The 19,374-nt window shown below is 41.7% G+C and overlaps 1 protein-coding gene across 6 annotated transcripts in view; it reads right to left on the reverse strand.

Annotated features, from left to right (window-relative positions):
• Il16 (interleukin 16) overlaps positions 1 to 19,374 on the reverse strand; it is a 139,928-nt gene that overhangs the window by 98,525 nt on the left and 22,029 nt on the right. For 4 of the 6 annotated variants that reach the window (XM_076937108.1, XM_076937096.1, XM_076937099.1 and 1 more), the window contains exons 2-3: positions 17,877 to 18,289; positions 15,926 to 16,045 (exon numbers count right to left, since the gene is read on the reverse strand). In XM_076937108.1, coding sequence (XP_076793223.1) covers positions 15,926 to 16,045; positions 17,877 to 18,289 — 533 coding nt within the window. The remainder of the gene's footprint in view (positions 1 to 15,925; positions 16,046 to 17,876; positions 18,290 to 19,374) is intronic. The other 2 variants (XM_034505928.2, XM_034505920.2) reach the window with 1 other exon arrangement.

Genomic DNA, 19,374 nt, shown 5'->3' on the forward strand with positions numbered 1-19,374 from the left:
GCTAGGGATTGAGAGGACAGAAGACTCTACTAAAATATTTGTTTTAAAATGCCATGATATGTAAACCTGTGTATGCTAATTTAAAACATTTTAATTTTAGAAAGGCATTTTAGTTAAATTCACCAATAAATGTTGAGAAGAATTGATGCTTAACACCGTTTTGTTTTCATAAGCATGGTATACAAATGTCTCCATTATTCAGGTAAGCCTCCTTTAGTATCAATTTAGTAAACTTTGTAAATTTTTTCATAACAGACTTTTATATTTCTCATTACATTATTTCCTAAACATTTTCTAATGTAATCATAAATATTATTGTTTTAACAGTGCTGTTTCCAAATTGCAGCTTTCTAGCATATGGGATGCAATTTTTAACTCGCTCTTTTAACTCACATTCTGTTTGTTACTGTAGATTCACATAAAGTTACAAGAAAAAATGCAGAAACATGCGTACCCTTTCACATCATTCCCTCCAGTGATAACACCCACAAGATGACAGTCCAGTGTCACTGTTAGGTCGTCGACATGGTCACCACCACACAGAACCCTCTTTTTGTGCTTTACAGCCAAAATCTGGTCCTAGCCACCAGCATTTCCCCCAGATTTTCTGAATAGTTATCGCGTTACATTTCTTTTAGGGGCTTGTGAGCCCCACTACCCATAGTTACCAACAGGCAAAGCAAGAAAGCAGTCAAGAAAATGGGTTTGCTCTGTAGGTTAAAGCACCAGGGAAAAGGAAGGCCTGTGGAAACCTGGAATGGACCCTTGACACAGGTTTTACAGACATGTCTAACATGCTACTCTGAGAACTATAGAGCCATCTCCACCACCACCCTTATCAAGGGGACACAGCAGGCAATCAGGCCACCTCGATACTGAGAACTCGTTCGCCTACATGACAGAAAAGACCTAGGTCCTACAACTTCTCCTGTCCTCTTCTTGTGCAGCAAATGGTCACCCACTGGGCCCCAGGAAGCTCCTTCAACCCCATCAGTCAGAACCTCACAGATCAAGTGAGCAATCTGGTAGTGTGACAAGGATGAAACACAGCAGAACAGAAACACAGCAAAACTATAATGCCATGGCAACAGACATTCATAAGAGCAAACCAGAACTTTGTGCTTCACCTACCTACCAAGAGTGTTACACAGAGAATCATCTCTACCAGAAAAACCTAAGTGTCTAATGTGCAACCAAAGCCCAGCAATTATAGCATCAAGAGCCAAGAACACACTATTTGGGGAAGTAGACAGTGAGTGAATCCCTAGATAAGCCAGGTGCTTGGGTAGTCTGACAAAGACTGTAAAGCAGCTGTCACCAAAACGCTGTTTCCGCCATTTATAATTTCTCTAGAAACAAGCAAAAATTAGACTTAGTCAAGGTGTTAGAGTGGTGAGTAGCAAAATATAGGCTTCTTCTTTTTACTAGACAATGCCACAAAAAGAGCCACAACAGATACTAGAACTGGATAAATCTAGCCCAAAGACCAAACATCATGGTACCTCATAATCGAACTTCTAAAATCAGAGGCAAAAGCAAGTGCTTCAAAATAAGTAGAGGTAAATGACACATCTCTAAGGAAACACTATCACATCTGAGCACACAGAAAACAGAGGGAAAGATATGCCAAGCTCTAAGCACAGAAAGTAAGTGTCAGCCAGAAATGTGGTACGTGGGGAGCTCTAACCCCAGCAGTATCTTAGGTAAGGAGACAGCAACACCTGCCCCAAACAGGGAGTAACTGGGACCCATTGGGACCTAGGAATTCACTCCTGGCCCGGGGCACTGGTTTGTTCCAGTCTGCACCCAAGCACTGAGCAGATCTTGGGCTTCAGCTCTAACCCCAGCAGCAACACCCACCCTACACAGTTCTGAAACAACCAAGATAATAGGAAAGACAGGCTCCTGTCAGAGACAGTGCAGGTAGCACTAAAGAGATCCAGATGGCAAAAGGCAAGTGCAAGAACATAAGCATTGGCATCATCAGAACCTAGTTCTCCCACAATAGAAAGTCCTGAATTCCCCATCTCACCAGGAAAGCAAGATTCAGATTTAAAATCACTTCTAATGATGCTGATGATAGAGAACTTTAAGAAGGACATAAATAACACTCTCAAAGAAATTGAGAACACAGGTAAACCGGTAGAAGCCCTTAAAGAGGAAAGACAAAAATCCCTTAAAGAATTACAAGAAAACACAACCAAACAGGTGAAGGAATTGAACAAAACCATCCAGGACAAAAAATGGAAGTAGAAACAATAAAGAAATCACAATGGGAGACTACCCTGGAGATAGAAAACCTAGGAAGGAAATCAGGAATCATAGACACAAGGATCACCAACAGAATACAAGAGATAGAAGAGAGAATCTCAGGTGCAGAAGATACTATAGAAAATATTGACACAACTGTCAAAGAAAACACAAAGTGCAAAAAGTTCTTAACCCAAAACATCCAGGAAATCCAGGTCACAATAAGAAGACCAAACGTAAGGATAATAGATATTGAAGAGAGTGAAGATTCCCAACTTAAAGGGCCAATAAATATCTTCAACAAAATTAAGGAAGAAAACTTCCCTAACCTAAAGAACGAGATGCCCATAAACATACAAGAAGCCTACAGAACACCAAATAGACTAGACCAGGAAAAAAAATACCTCCCAGCACATAATAATCAAAACATCAAACGCACAAAACAAAGAAAAAATATTAAATGCAGTAATGAAAAAAAAAAAGGCCAAGTAACATATAAAGGGAGACCTATCACAATTACACCAGACTTCTCACCAGATACTATAAAAGTGAGAAGATCCTGAACAGATGTCATACAGACCCTAAGAGAACACAAATGCCAGCCCAGGCTACTATACCCAGCAAAACTCTCAATTACCATAAATAAAGAAACCAACATATTCCATGACAAAACCAAATTTACACAATATCTTTCCACAAATCCAGCACTACAAAGAATAATAGAGGGAAAGCTGCAATACAAGGAAGGAAATTATACCCTAGCAAGAGCAAGAAAGTAATCTTCTTCCAAGAAATCCAAAAGAAGATAGCCACAAAAACAATGCCACCGCTAATAACAAAAATAACAGGAAGCAACAATCTCCTTTCCTTAATATCTCTTAAAATTAATAGATTCAATTCGCCAATAAAAAGACATGGGCTAATGGACTGGATATGTAAATAGGACCCAACATTTTCCTGCATCCAGGAAACCCACCTCAGTGACAAAGACAGACACTACCTTTAGAGAAAAAGGCTAGAAAACAAATTTTCAAGCAAATGGTCCTAAGAAACAAGCTGGAGTAGCCATTCTAATACAGAATAAAATTGACTTTCAACTTAAAGCTATCAAAAAGGATAAGGAAGGACATTTCATACTCGTCAAAAGAAAAGTCATCCAACATAAACTCTCAGTTCTGAACATCTATGCACCAAATAAAAGAACACCCACTTTCAAAAAAAAAAAAAAAAAAAAAACTTACAAAAGCTCAAAGCACACATTGCACCTCACACAATAATAGTGGGAGACTTTAACACCCCACTACCAGCAAGGGACAGATCATGGAAACAGAAACTAAGCAGAGATACAGTGAAACTAACAGAAGTTATGAAGCAAATGGATTTAACAGATATCTATAGAACATTTCATCCTAAAAGAAAAGAATATCTTTTTCTCAGCACCTCATGGTACCTTCTCCAAAATAGACCATATAATTGGTCACAAAACAGGCCTCAACAGATACAAGAAAATTGAAATAATCCCATGCATCCTATCAGATCACCATGGACTAAGACTGATCTTTAATAATGACAAAAACAATGGAAAACCCACATTCATATGTAAACTGTATAACACTCTACTCAATGATAATGTGGTCAGGGTAGAAATAAAGAAAGAAATTAAAGACTTTTTAGAATTTAATGAAAATGAAGACACATCATACCAAAACTTATGGGACACAATGAAAGCAGTGCTGAAAGGAAAACTCATAGCTCTAAGTGCTTACAAAAAGAAACTGGAGAGAGCATACACTAGCAGCTTGACAACACACCTGAAAGCTCTAGAACAAAAAGAAGCAAACACACCAAAGAGAAGTAGCAGGAAATAATCAAACTCAGAGCTGAAATCAACAAAATAGAAACAAAGAACTGTACAAAGAATCAATAAAACCAGGAGCTGGTTCTTTGAGGAAATAAACAAGATAGATAAACCCTTAGCCAGACTAATCAGAGGGCAGAGAGACAGTATCCAAATTAATAAAATCAGAACTGAAAAGGGTGACATAACAACAGAAACTGAAAAAAATACAAAAAAAATCATCAGATCTTACTACAAAAACATATAATCAACAAAATTGGAAAATTTGGATGAAATTGACAATTTTCTAGACATTACCAAATACCAATTACCAAAGTTAAATCAGGCTTTGATAAACCATCTAAACAGTCACATAACCCCGACAGAAATAGAAGCAATCATTAAAAGTCTCCCCACCAAAAAAAGTCTGGAACTAGATGGTTTTAGTGCAGAGTTCTATCAGACCTTCAAAGAAGACTTAATACCAATTCTCTATAAACTGTTTCACAAAATAGCAACAGAAAGAACACTACCCAATTCATTCTATGAAGCCACAATTACACTCACAATTACACCAAGACTCAACAAAGAAAGAGAACTTCAGAGCAATCTCCCTTATGAATATCAATGCAAAAATACTCAATAAAATTCCCACAAACCGAATCCAAGAACACATTAAAACAATTGTCCATCATGATAGAGTAGGCTTTATCCAAGGAATGCAGAGATGGTTCAATATATGGAAATCCATCAATGTAATCCACTATATAAACAAACTCAAAGGAAAAAAACACATGATCATATCACTAGATGCTGAGAAAGCATTTGACAAAATACAACACTCCTTTAAGTCTTGGAAAGATCAGGAATCCAAGGCCCATACCTAAACATAGTAAAAGCAATATACAGCAAACCAGTAGTCTACATCAAACTAAATGGAGAAAAACTTGAAGCAATGCCACTAAAATGAGGAACTAGACAAGGCTGCCCACTCTCTACCTGCCTATTCAATATAGTACTAGAAGTCCTAGCCAAACTTCCAGTACTTTTTTTTTCCTTTTGTAGCCAATTAGGCAACAAAAGGAGGTCAAAGGGATACAAACTGGAGAGGAAGAAGTCAAAATTTCACTATTTGCAGATTATATGATAGTATACTTTAGTGACACCAAAACTTCCACCAGAGAACTCCAAACCTGATAAACAACTTTAGCAAAGTGGCTGGATATAAAATTAACTCAAACAAATCAGTAGCTTTCCTCTACTCAAAAGATAAACAGGCTGAGAAAGAAATTAGGGAAATGACACCCTTTACAATAGTCACAAATAATATAAAATACCTTGGTGTGAATCTAACCAAGCAAGAAAAAGATCTGTATGACAAGAACTTCAAGACCCTGAAAAAAGAAATCGAAGACCTCAGAAGATGGAAAGATCTCCCATGCTCATGGATTGGAAGAATTAATATAGTGAAAATGGCTATCTTGCCTAGAATAATCTACAGATTTAATGCAATCTCCATCAAAATTCCCACTCAATTCTTCACAGAGATAGAAAGAAAAATTCTTAAATTCATTTGGAATAACAGAAACCCAGGATAGTGAAAACTATTCTCAACAATAAGAGAACTTCTGGGGGAATCACCATCCCTGACTTCAAGCTATACTACAAAGCAATAGTGATAAAATCTGCATGGTATTAGTACAGAGACAGGCAGGAGGATCAATGGAAGAGAATAGAAGACCCAGAAATGAACCCCCATACTTATGGTCACTTGATCTTTGACAAAGGAACTAAACCATGCAGTGAAAAAAAGGACAGCATTTTTAACAAATGGTGCTGCTTCAACTGGAGGTGAGCATGTAGAAGAATGCAAAGTGATCCATACTTATCTCCTTGTACAAAGCTCAAGTCCAAGTGGATAAAGGACCTTCACATAAAACCAGATATACTGAAACTTATAGAAGAGAAAATGGGTGAAAGCCCCAAACACATGGGCACAGGGGAAAAGTTCCTGAACAGAACACCAATGGCTTATGCTCTAAGATCAAGAATTGACAAATGGGACCTCATAAAACTGCAAAGCTTCTGTAAAGCAAAGGACACCATCAACAGGACAAAGCGGCAACCAACAGATTGGGAAAAGATCTTTACAAATCCTACATCTGCTAGAGGGCTAATATCCAAGGTATACAAAGAACTGAAGAAATTAGACTCTAGACAATCAAACAACCGTATTAAAAATGGGGTACAGAGATAAACAAAGAATTCTCAACTGAGACTCAGTTGAGAATGGCTGAGAAGCACCTAAAGAAGTGTTCAACATCCTTAGTCATCAGAGAAATGCAAATCAAAACAACCCTGAGATTCCACCTCACACCAGTCAAAATGGCTAAGATCAAACACTCAGGTGACAGTAGAAGCTGGCAAGGATGTGGAGAAAGAGGAACACTCCTCCATTGTTGGTGGGATTGTAAGCTCGTACAACCACTATGGAAAGCAGTCGGGCAGTTCCTCAGAAAATTGAACATAGTATTACCTGAGGACCCAGCTATACCAATCCTGGGCATTTACCCAAAAGATGTTCCAACATACAACAGGGACTCCATGCTCCTGTTGCTATGAACATGCTTCACTATGTTCATAGCAACCTTATTTATAATAGTCAGAAGCTGGAAAAAACCCAGATGTCCTTCAACAAAGGAATGGATACAGAAAATGTGGTACATTTACACAGTGGAGTACTACTCAGCTATTAAAAACATTGAGTTCATGAAATTCTTAGGCAAATGGATGGAACTGGAAAATATCATTCTGAGTGAGGTAACCAAAATCACAAAAGAACACATATGGTATGCACTCACTGATAAGTGGATATTAGCTCAAAAGCTCACAATACTTAAGATACAATGGATAGACCACATGAAGCTCAAGAAGAAGAAGGAAGACCAAAGTGTAGGTGCTTTGGTCCTTCTTAGAAGGAATATCAAAATAATCAACCAGAGATCCCAGGGTCTAAACCTCCAGCCTGGGAACACAAAAGGAGGGACATATGGCCCCACCTGTATAGGTAGTTGAGGATGGCCTTGTCAGGCAAGTGGAAGAGGAGGGCCTTGGTCCCTGAAAGTTTGGATTCCCTAGTGTTGGGGAATTTGAGAGCAGGGAAGCAGGAATGGGTGGATGGTGGGGGCATACCCTTATAGAAGTAGGAGGAGGAGAATGGGATAAGGCATTTTGGGAGGAATGGGAAAAAGGATAATATTGAAAGGTAAATAAATAAAATACCTACTAAAAACGGATAATGGGTCTGGCAATTTTAGTTGAGCAGTCAAGACTTTTTGTCAACAATTTATTATGGGGATTTTGTATAATCCTCAAGGACAAGGAATTGTGGAAGAGGCCCATGGAACTTTAAAAATATTAGTGAGACATACTGTTGCTGAGACAAAGAATGATGCTGACCTGTGAGCTTGCTGAGTGCCCTGACAAAGGTGACTGGGGAGCTGTATTGGACATATGTTCCTGACCCACATTTGCTTGACTATATCTCATATGGTTCAAGCTGCCTTGCCTCAAGTTTTTAGACCTTGTGGGATAGAGAATCAAAAAGAAATTATAATGTCTCCTGTATTTTTCTTAAAGGTGACCAGCTGTTAGGACTCAATCATGTACTGGTCTAGAAATCAATCCAATATTAGAAATAACAGTCTACATTTGGAAGGCTGGATCTGGACATTGTCAGAGACATATTTGGAAGTTAGCTGTAGCTCACTATGATGTTATGATAGCAAGAGATAAAGTTGGGACAGGATCTGGATTTCAAACAAGTGTTAGTGCATGTTTTAAGGCTCTTTTAATTGTCAAGCTAAAATTGGTTTTATATCTTCTACAGTATTTATTGTAAGTTACATTGACTATATAGTTTCCAATTGTATTAGTGTGTTGAAACCTGGCATGTCTGTTACAGGGGTCTATCAACCAACTTTTGTCTTACTGCCCTGAGTATTAGAAAACCTTGATTCTCTAAAAAAAGCTCAAAAGTGCTTGAAGAAGTGAGTTAGGCTTTAAGCAGAAGCAAGAGTATAGCGGGCTTGATTATTGCTGGTATAAAAGCTTTTTTTTTTTTTTTTTTTTTTTTTTTTTTTTGGTTTTTCGAGACAGGGTTTCTCTGTGTAGCCCTGGCTGTCCTGGAACTCACTCTGTAGACCAGGCTGGCCTCGAACTCAGAAATCCGCCTGCCTCTGCCTCCCAAGTGCTGGGATTAAAGGTGTGCGCCACCACCGCCTGGCAGTATAACAGCTTTAATTTCATTAATTGCTAGCACAACTGCGTCTGTAATAGCATTGACACAAGGAGTTAAGGCAACTGTTTTTATTAACCATCTAGCAAAAAAAAAAATGTTACTAATGTATTGAATATACAAAACAAGATTTATAATGTATCTGGAACAATGGATGATGCTCTATAACCTATTCAGATTATCTGAAGGAGGTTCAGGGTTGAAGAGTTAGAAGCCATCCCAAGTGTCATGACAAATATCATTGGAGCAGTGTTACTTTTGAAATTCACAATGATTGTCATTATAATTAGAAAAAAGTTTAAAGACACCTGTAGGATATTTGGCATAATTCTAACACCTCTCTGGGTGTGTTAACTTTGCATAGTGAGACTTTGAATTTAAAGAATGCTGCTCTGTTGAGCTTTGATGCTGCAGATAATGCTGATAAAATTATCCATGGCCTGAGGTCAGTATTTCCATTTTGGTCAAACCTCAGGAATGGTATATACAGTTTGATCAGGCTAGCCCTTCTTGTCCTGGGAATACTTTTATTCCTGCACATCATGTTAACACTTGTCTCTATATTAACAGGCTGGCAGCCAAAGTACATAAATGGACCCCCATTCAGAGTTATTAATTTAACCGGCTGGCAAGCCAAGGACAGGTAAGATTATGCACAGAGCCTTCCCAACCTAAGAACTGCTTATGATAATGCATATTCCATGATGGGTAAGGAAGGCTTTCTTGTTAGAATGACCTAAGACAGATTCAGTCTGGTTTATGCAATTAAAGGGGGAGATGTGGAGAGCTTCCAGGGCTGCCTGGCAGGAATCTGTCATAGGCCAAGGACAAGGAAATGGACTGCAGGCAGGAATCTGACATTGGGCTGAAACAAAGAAGTAATTTCAAGCAGAAATCTAAATCCTAGGCTAAAACAAAGAAGAAATTTCAGGCAGGAATCTAAATCTTAGGCTAGAACAAAGAAGCAATTATAAACAGAAATCTAAATCTTAAGCTAGAACAAAGAAATAGGCTTCAGGCATGAAAATGACTTTGGGCTAGGACAGAGAAGTAGGCTCAGATACTTTGATCGTCCTGATAAGCCCTTAGAAATAGTGGTCACATGAGTGATCATGGGATTCTGTTTATTGTCATGCATGTTCTTTGATTATCTGGGTTTATTGTCTTCCTTGTTCCTGGACTATTTGCATCTATTGTATTGCTAGTTCCTCAACCTAGAACTGACCTTAATACTTGCATGTAATTTAAACAGTATAAAGGCAAAAAAGGAGGAGGAAGGATGGGATAGGGCTTTAATGGGTGGGAGAGATGGGGAATGGGGATGGCATCTGAAATGTAAATAAATAAAATATCAAATAAAAAAAGAAATGTGTTACATGTCAAAGCTCCCCTCCCGGATAATCCTAGCACTTAGGGAGGCTGAAGCAGGAGGATTACCATAAGTTAGAGTCCTATATATAAAAATGTCTCAAACAAGCAGGCAACCCCCTACTCACCCTTTAGGCACAAATGAGAAATAAAAGATATTCCCAGATATGTGAAAATAAAAAAAATTATTATAAGTCGGTCTATTATTAAATATTATCTAAAGCAGAGGTTCCCAACCTTCTGTGGCCCTTTAAGACAATTCCTCTTGTTGTGGTGATGTCAAACCAAAAAAATTACTTTTGTTGCTTCTTCACAACTGTAATTTTGCTGCTATTATGAATCATAATGTAAATATTCATGTTTTTGAAGATCTTAGGCAACCCCTGTGAAAGGATCATTCGACCCTTAGAGGGGGTAACAAATTGAAAACTGCTGGCCTAAAGCCAGCTTCCAAATTTAAAAAAAAAAAAAAAAAATGACAAAATGGCTAGAACCTTCAGAAAGGAAATAAGAGCTTTGGGACATGTGAAAACAGAATAGATTCTGTCTCCAGTTTGAGTTTAGTAACATTTATTATTGAAGGAAACACCATTATCTTCTGTTATGATGCTCAGGCTATGAAAGAAATTCTTGAAAAGATGATATAAAACTTAGGAGAACCAAGGGACCCATGCCAACTAGTTTTTGTCAACTTGACAGAAGCTGGTGTCATCTGAAAAGAAGAAATCTCAGTTAAAATATTGCCTCCATCAACTGAACTGTAGGCAATTCTTATAATGCATTTTCTTGATTGATTATTGATGTGGAAGGGCCCAGTCCCTCGGTAGATGGCCCTGGGTTGTATGAAAAAGCCAACTGAGCAAGCCAGGAGGAGTAAGTTAGTAACCAACATTCGTCCATAGCCTCTACTTCAGTTCCTGCCTTCAGATTCCTGCCCCCAGGTTCTTGCCTTCAAATTCCTGCCTTGAGTTCCTGCCCTAACTTCCTTCATGACTATAAGCTGTAAGGTGAACTAAACCCTTTCTTCCTTAAGGTGCTTGTGGTCATGGTGTTAATCTCATCAATAGGAATCTAATTAGGACAGGGTATAAGTTTAAGGTCTCAAAAAAAGGATAAAATATCAGCCCCAAGAAGTGATTTGACAAGTCACATATGATGTAAATGACCATACGCATAGCAGTATGCTGACAACTGTAAAGTAAACCCTCAAAGCATTCTTTTAAAAAGGAACCCACTTGTAGATTTACTGCACAGTGGGCTTGAAAGCAGGGGCTTCCTTACAAAAAGCAAGCCTCCCCACCCTCTAACTCCGGTTCTCATTCTTGTTCACACTCCGTTCCATCTGCTACTTGATGAACATGCTCCTCCACCACAGGCTCCCTCCTCACAGATAGTCTTACCCCACCATGAACCCAAGAACAAGTGAACCAACTCTGAGCTAAAAACCTCTGGATTTACAAACCCTAATAAACCTTTCTGGCTTTTGAGTTGATTCTCTTGGGTATTTTGATATAGTCCTTCAAAGCTAACTATCACACTGGGCCTTACAGGGTGACCCAGATTTGGTTCATAAGTGTTCCAGACAGAAGTGGCCATACAGCCAAACACTTGAAGGCAGTAAGGAGTGGACGATGTGCAGAGGCTGGGAAAAGACTTAATTTACTGTAACCTACATACAGAGGATGATGCCAAACAGTTGGAAAGATAACTGCTTCACTGACTTTTCCCAGTTTCCTCTATTCTCTTTCTACCCAGGCAAACTCTTTACTAGCCAAATGGTGTCTTGCCAAAACCAATGAGATTCAAAATGCCAACTAATGAAGCCAACTTCTAAAGGAATATTTCCAAATGTCTTCTAACATTGGAAACAACTAGAAATCACATGAAATTTGGGTGAGCATCAGCAAGTGGGCATGAATCATACTTGTGGGCTGTCCCTCCCCACTTCCTGCACATGGACCACCCTTGCCTCCCTCTGCATCCTCCCATTTACTCTAGGGACCCACCAGCTCCATGGGAGTCCTAGAAACCCAAGCTTCTCTCACAGTGACTGCACTCAGTACCCACAGGCAGCTCTTCTGTGGCAGGAAGAAACAAGCAGCCAGGGTATAGGGTTTCCTGCTTGCCAAGAAAACCTAGGCCTCAAGCCACAAATTAGGCTGCTCATAGGCAGAGGAGGTGAAGGAACTGGTCTGCCCAAGGAGGCATTGATTCCACTCCCCTGCACCCACAGCACATGCCAGAGATGCAGACGGTTGAGCTGACTGCATGGCCTCTGAGTCACGCTGTATGAGTGGTGACTTTGCCTAACCAGTGTTTTAAGTTTGTATAGAAAAGCAGGATGTGCCACTGTGGATCAAAGCATTGCACATCCTCTCAGGAGGGCAGCTGGACGAGCAGGACCCCCCACATGTGTCTAGCCTCCTGGCTGCTATCCTCCTTCCAGACTGAGTACCACTGGCTCTAGATTCCAGCCGAAGATTGCTGACAGAATGTCTAATATAAGCCCACATGTTGGTTCAAGAAAGGGGAATGCCAATGTCTTAAGGGGGAATGCCAATGTCTTAAGGGTGGCCTCATTGGATTCATACTGAGTTCTCTCCATAAATACTTAAAGGGTAGTTACTCTGGACCAGTTCCCAGTTTCAACAAGGTCTGTGTCCCACAGTTCCTTCAAAAATGGACCAACTCTGGAGAGTACCAAGTGAGCAAATGGGTTTTCAGGACTATGTGGTGTTCTGCTAAGATCCATCCAGAGAGGAAGTGAGGAGCAAATTTGGATGGTGGTATTTTATCAAAGTCATTTGTGCACCAAGCCCCTCTCTCCCAGAGGTGGGTTTCACCCAGAGGATTACAACAGGGGTATGCACATCTCTGGGCTGCCAGGGCTTGCTGGGAATGAATAGGGAATTTCAGGTGACCACTTGCTTAAACCTAAGGCCCTTGTGATGAAGGACAGATGGGATAACCAGACAGAGGGTGACGGCTAAGAATCAAGATGGGCCTTCCAAAAAACACTTTCCAGGGCAGAACCCTGAGGAGTCCAAGCTCTTAACAGAAGCTGCCTGCAAGTTCTTATGGGGGCTTATTTGTCAAGGTGAAAGGACAGAAAGATGCATTTTAAATATTTTTATCTGAATTTAACTTTTAAGACATTTACGCTCTAAGCTCAGGTCCTAACCCTGTTAAAGGCAGGCCTGTTTCAGACAGGAAAAACCTTAGCAAGACACAGAAAGACAAAAAGAGATGACAACGGTAGAGGAATGAACATAAATAACCATGCAAATGAGTACTGACTCACAGAATAATAAGCATGATATGCCTGGAAATTATAAATATGTGCAAAATTGTTTGGAAGCAATGGAGAAGAGGATGTGAGTGTTGATGGAACTGAGTGATCTGTATTCTGAGTGTTTTTTGGGTACTCTAGTGGAGTACTAGTTTAAATGAGATTATAATATTTAGATTATAATATTTATTTTAGTGATAAAATAATCAAAGGTAATCCATGACTAGCAAGCTAATCCAAGAGAAAATGTAACAAATATGTTAGTCTAAGAGATAAGAAGAAAGAAAACAGGTACAAAACATTTCAGACAATTAGAAACCAAAGGACAAAATGGTAGACATAGTTGTAAACCCCTGAAATGACACTAAATAGAGGCAGACATAAGATAAAGAGTGTGATATAAAAGGTAAATCATTGTGTGCTGCTTATGTAAACTATACCTTAAATGTGTGGGAACAAATTGAAGATAAAGGGGTAGGGGGAGGATAAGACATCCCAGCAACTCACAACTCTTTACCCTCCACCTCCTGAGTTCTGATGTTAGGTGAATATGGCCATCCCCAACAACCTTCTTTTCTTTGTAATTTATCTAGCCTGTGGTATTCTATTACACCACACAAAGCTGAGCAGTCATTAGCCTGGAAGAGTCTGTCTAGGATATAATAGCCCTTCACGGAACTTTTAATTAAGAACATGATATGAGCCCCTTGGAAGAAGGGACATGGTTCATTATGCTCACTCTTGTCTCCACACAGATCCCCTGAGGGTACACCAAAAATTTGTTTCCTTAAAAAAAAATTTTAATATTACTAGTGTTTTGCCTGCATTAATGTCTGTGCACCACATTCATGCCTGGTGCCCATAAAGACTAGAAGAAAGGTTTGGATCCCCTCAAACTGAAGTTGCAGATGGTTGCAAGCCACCATGTATGTGCTGGGGATCGAACCTGGGTCCTCTGGAAGAAGAATAAGTTCTCTTCATCATTGAGACATCTCTTCAGCCCCCAGATTTGTTCTTTACTCCAGATAATAGCTTAGAACCTTTTAAAATCCAGTTATTGTAGAGACTGGAGGCTAATATTGAAGGGGGAAGGAGGAGAGAGAAGGAGGCAGGGAGGAAGGAAAGGAGGGAGTGCCCTCTTTCCTTGGCCTTGACATTCTGCTAAGAAGACATTTATAAAAATAGTCTTCAGGGCTAGAAATATAGCTCAGTTGGCAAAATGCGTGCCTAGAATAAAGGAGGACCTGGATTCCATCCTCACCATTGCTTAAACTTGGTGTGGTATGTCACTGAGGTAAACTGCAGGAAAATAAAAAACTCAAGGTTGTCTTTGTCCACATAACTCTGTGAAAGACAGACAGACAGAGAAAGTGAATTTGAAAAAATATTATTTCTGTGGAAGAAGACAGATATTCTGAAGTGTTCAGGAAATCCACTCACTTCCTCCTGTAAATGTTCTAGGTCTAATGGGATGAGGTCCTTATTGGAAAGCTGGCCCAGGAGCAAGTGGCTACTGGGGCCTCAGCACTGCGCAGGCTCACACTCTCATAGCTATCCCTGCTGGCTGTGCACATCCGTAGGCAGGAGTCAGCTCAGTCCTGGGTATGCCACGCACAACCTTCCAATGATGCTTTCCTTTTTTTCCCCCTTAAATTTCAACTGGGCTCTTTAAGCAACTTCCTCTTTTTTGAGTTTCACATTAGGCATTTCTAGAGCAGGGGCTGGGCGTCACAGGGTCTATTCCAGATGTTGTTTGGAAATCAAATGTAACCATGGCACTGCTGGAGACTGAGAAGTCCATCTGGGCCAACTGAGTCACGCCTGAGAACAGGGCACTTCTGTCAAGGGAAAGGAGAGAGCCCAGGGCAGGGACTAGAGTGTCCCCACTGAATGGGAAAAGGGGGTGGCTGTGAAGTGCTTTGAGGAGCCTCGACAGCCAGCAGCTGACTGAGACAGAGATAGATAGATACAAACACCCAACCGTTGGACTGAACTCAGGGTCCCTATGATTGAATTAAGAAAAGAATTGAAGAAGCTGAAGAAGACAGCAACCCCATAGGAAGACCAGCAGTCTCAACTAACCTGGACCCCTGGGAGCTCCCAGACACTGAGCCACCAACCAGGCAGCACACACCAGCTGATATGAGGCCAGACACATATACAGCAGAGGACTGCCTGGTCTGGCCTCAGTAGGAGAAGACACACCAAATCCTGGAGAGACTTGAGGCCCCAAGAAGCAGGGAAAGCCTGGTAGAGGCCCGTGTCTCTGTCTTCTGTCTCTGTCTTTCTCCATTTCTGTCTCTTGTCTCTCTGTCTCTCTCTCTCTCCCTCTGTGTGTGTGTGTGTGTGTGTGTGTGTGTGTGTGTGTGTGTGTCTGTCTGTCTGTCTGTCTGTCCGTCCATCCTGACATCCCACGTATTCTTTCCTGGAGCTGCCACTCTGGCTAGAATGTGCAGCTAGAGGTAACTCTTCTCATGTCTTCACACTCTGCATCCTCCCATCAACAAGCCCTTCTAGCTTTGCCTGGGCTATAGGAGTTCCTGCTGACTATTTTCTGGGACCCTGCCCCTCCCCCCTCAGTCTACCCCACCTAATTCCTGACCTGGGTTATCGCCCACAGCCTCCCATAAAGTTCCCTTTACTGTTAGCCGGGCTCCAGATCCTGTTAAAACAACCTTATCATGTCACTTCCCTGCCTCCCACCACTACAATAAAGAACCAAAGCATTGCCACAGCCCTGCCTAGGACTCTGGCTGCTACCTTAACTTCACATCCCATTACTCTTCCCTTTCTCTCTGACTACCATGTTCTAGACTCTTTAATGGTCACAACATACTTTCTTAAAGGCAAAATGCCATGTACCACAAGCTGAAGTTGAACTTACTTTGTAGCTCAGGCTTGTCCTGAACTTGCAGCTACCCTCTTGAATCAGCTTCCTGGATGCTTCTAACATATCCTCTTCTTCTTTGTTGCATGTGCCGCCCCTCTGTCTGTGATCACCTTCCTGCAATGGTCATATGACCCAGTCCTCAATGTTATTGAGATTCTTTATCAAGAGTCTGGTTGGTAGAGAAGGCTTTGTGATCACAAATAGCACCGTATTGCCTCGTGATCCACACTACACCCCCTTTGCCCCGCTCAGTGTTTCTTCATGGCTCTTCTCTACCAAATTCTGCACCAGGCATTAAGTTGACATCAGCATCCTTGGACCAGATGCAAGCTATATGAGATCAATTCATCATACAATACCTGCTCCGATTAGGTACTCAGTAAATACTGCCTGAATGAAGGAGAGCCAACACACCTCAAGACATGCTCTTGCTTTCTCAGACCCGTCTGCAGCCCCACTCTCTTGGAGTATAGCTTTTACTCTAAGAAGTTTCTTTTGGGGCAGTATCTGCATCAACACAGCGGCTGGCACATAGTAGGTACTCAAAAATGCCTTGCAATTAAATAGAAGTGAGCAGATAAAGTGTACACTATGAGTGACTGAAATCCCCAAATGATTTTGGAATCTCACTGAGCTGAGCTCTCATCTGCAAAAGTTCATACTGTCATCAATAAACTTGACTCTTAACCTGGAAATGTAATTCGGTTGACAAAGTGCTTGCCTAGGATTCAGAAAGCTCTAGGCTTGATCCCCAGCACTGCAGAAACAAGATGTGGTGGCACATACCTGCAATTTCATCTCTGGAGAGGCAGTGACCCGAGAACGAGAGTTTATGTGCTTCCTCGGTTACATAAGAGGCCAGCCGGGGATATATGAAGCCCTGTCTCTAAACAAGCAAATTTAACTCTTGGCTGAGCATATTTCTCCTCACTCGTGGAAAGCTGGAAGCCTGGACAGCTTATCTGAAGCCCACCAAGATGCTTGCTTTGTCTTCTACCCTACAAGATGAGTTCAAGACTCATCAGTAGCAGTTACTCAAAGGTGATGGTACAGCCTGCTCTAGGCAGGACTTTGAGGTGCTGCTTGTGTCTAGATGTTACTAGGACAACCGCCTCTACCTGCTTTGTAAGTGTGGCCTGATGCCTCATATTAGATAAATATTCAAGAATGGTCAGTATGTACAAAGGTGCCAGACTTCACCAAGGCCTTGGAATGCCTTCTCTATCTGCCTGTTATTTGATCATGTAACTGTTCTGTGGTTTGGGCAATAGGCTGTGGGAGAAACCTGGCACCACTGACCCCAGTTTCAGGGTTCTTTGGACCCTTGAGAAGTCCCTCCTTCCATAGATGGCACAAAAGCAAAATCATGGCACTCTTCCCTAGGGAATAACTGGAGCACAACTTTAGCCTGGATGTCTCATGCCGCACAATTTCTATCACATAAGACTGTCATCTAACAGGAAGATAATATTCTCAACCCAAGAAAGTCCCCTAACACTTATGTTGAAAATGACTGAAAAGACCTGGAAAACATTCACAGATGAATTCTGGGAGTTAGCTTTCCATCCACGTTCCTTACATTCTTTTCCCAGGGCCTCTCCTGTATCCAGGTACCTGCCTCTCTGGGTGTCCAGGATAGGTGTGTTTTGACCTGCCTACACTATGGCAAAGGATGCCTGTGTGGTGACAAGAGCTATTGCAGCTGGAATTTTTCACCAGGGATCTAGGATCAGTCTGTCTCTGACCGACACTATCTCTTACCAAATACCTCAGAGAGGAGTGTTGACTGTACCTGATTCACTATCAAGCCCATTGCCGTAATTTTCCTTGCCGCTATGTACAATAAGAACTCTGTTTTTCTAACCTGCTTAAGTGGATTCAAAGACTAATTCACAGCACCAGAAATGACCATAAGCCCTGTCAGATACACAGACCCTGGCCATACCTTCATGAAGAACATCTTCCTGCAGTGCTTGCCTCGATCGCTCCCAGCTGCTTGGAGTTGAGCAGCCTCTGAGGCCAATGCCAGGTCTGGTATGTTGCTGAGCCCAGCCTCGGATGTGTCTGCCAGCTGCACGGAGGAGTGAAAGAAACCCTCCTTGCCTTGGCACAGTGAAGTCTCAAAAGGGTCGGGGTACTTCTCATCAGGGCTAGAGCCGTCATCACTGGTCTTGGCATTACAGAGGATCAGGGAACGGGAAATGGAGCGAAATTTTGTGGATTTCCGGCTCTTTCCGGAGTGACTATGGGGCTCCATCCTCAGAGAGGAAGCGAGGCCACGCTTCTTCCTCTCCTGTTCTCCAGGCCTTGGCCGGTGAGTGGCAGATGAACTGGGCTTAGCTGCCACTGCATGAGTCCCTGGAGAAGAGAAGAAACGGGAAGTAGTAGTGTGACTTGCTGCCAACTCAAGTCCAGGAACTGAACTCTGGGTGCCCATGAAGCCAGGTAGATGAGTCCCTGCACCCAGCTCATCTGCAGGGCAAATGGAGCTTAGACAATTCAAGGAGTTAACACCCCCTCCATATCTCAGGCTCACAGAGACCAAGCCTAAACACTTTATCCAAACCTGCATCCTATAGGCAGGGAAACCGGGGAGCAGAGAAACAAAATTTAAGTCCGTGGTGCTAGCAAAAGAACGAAGTCATGAGAAAGGCTGAAGAGCTGAATAGCTCCTGGGGACCATGGCTTTTAAACTTGGAAGCTAATCTTTAAATGAAACTCTAGCCTGTAGATCAGAGCAGGGAGGGGGTCAAGGAGGATGAAGCCCGCTGCCCTGGTCCCCCTGTTCTCCTTAGTATCTCCTGCAGTTTCTCCAAAAGAACTCAAGAGCCCAGGGCTCAGCCCACTGACCACTGATGTATGTCCTCTGATCCCAGATGAAGATCTGCCAGTTTGCCATGGCTGGGCTGAGTGCAGAAGGTTCAGCACAGTTAGCTCTTGACAAACACACATGCCCTTCCTCAGGCCCTAAGTCACACCAGTGTACCACATAGGACTATGAGCACCTACTCTACCGGCCACTCCCCTGGTTTATTCCCCCAGAATCATAACCCTGGACTGGCTCCCCCATCAGGCACACAGCCCAACACAGTTTTGCCAAAAGGCACCTCTCATGGATCCGGTGTCCATGCGATAGGTTGCAAAGCGGCCTCATGTTGTATCCAGACAAGTTCTGACTTGGGTCCAAGCCACAAAATAAAGCCTATTGCCAGAACAACAAACTGTGAGATGTTATTGGCAGCTCACCGTGCTGCTAGTGTGCATGCAGCATGGAATCAGGTGATGCACAGAGCTTCCAGCATTTCATGACATAGACATTTTCACATGTCCCCCCAAAAGAATGCCTTCTTAGGATACTGCCTGAAACACTTGGCAAACACACACACACACACACACACACACACACACACACACACTAAATGTTAAAAACAAAACAAACAAAC

Source organism: Arvicanthis niloticus, chromosome 1, assembly GCF_011762505.2.
Source record: "Arvicanthis niloticus isolate mArvNil1 chromosome 1, mArvNil1.pat.X, whole genome shotgun sequence".
NCBI lineage: Eukaryota > Metazoa > Chordata > Mammalia > Rodentia > Muridae > Arvicanthis > Arvicanthis niloticus.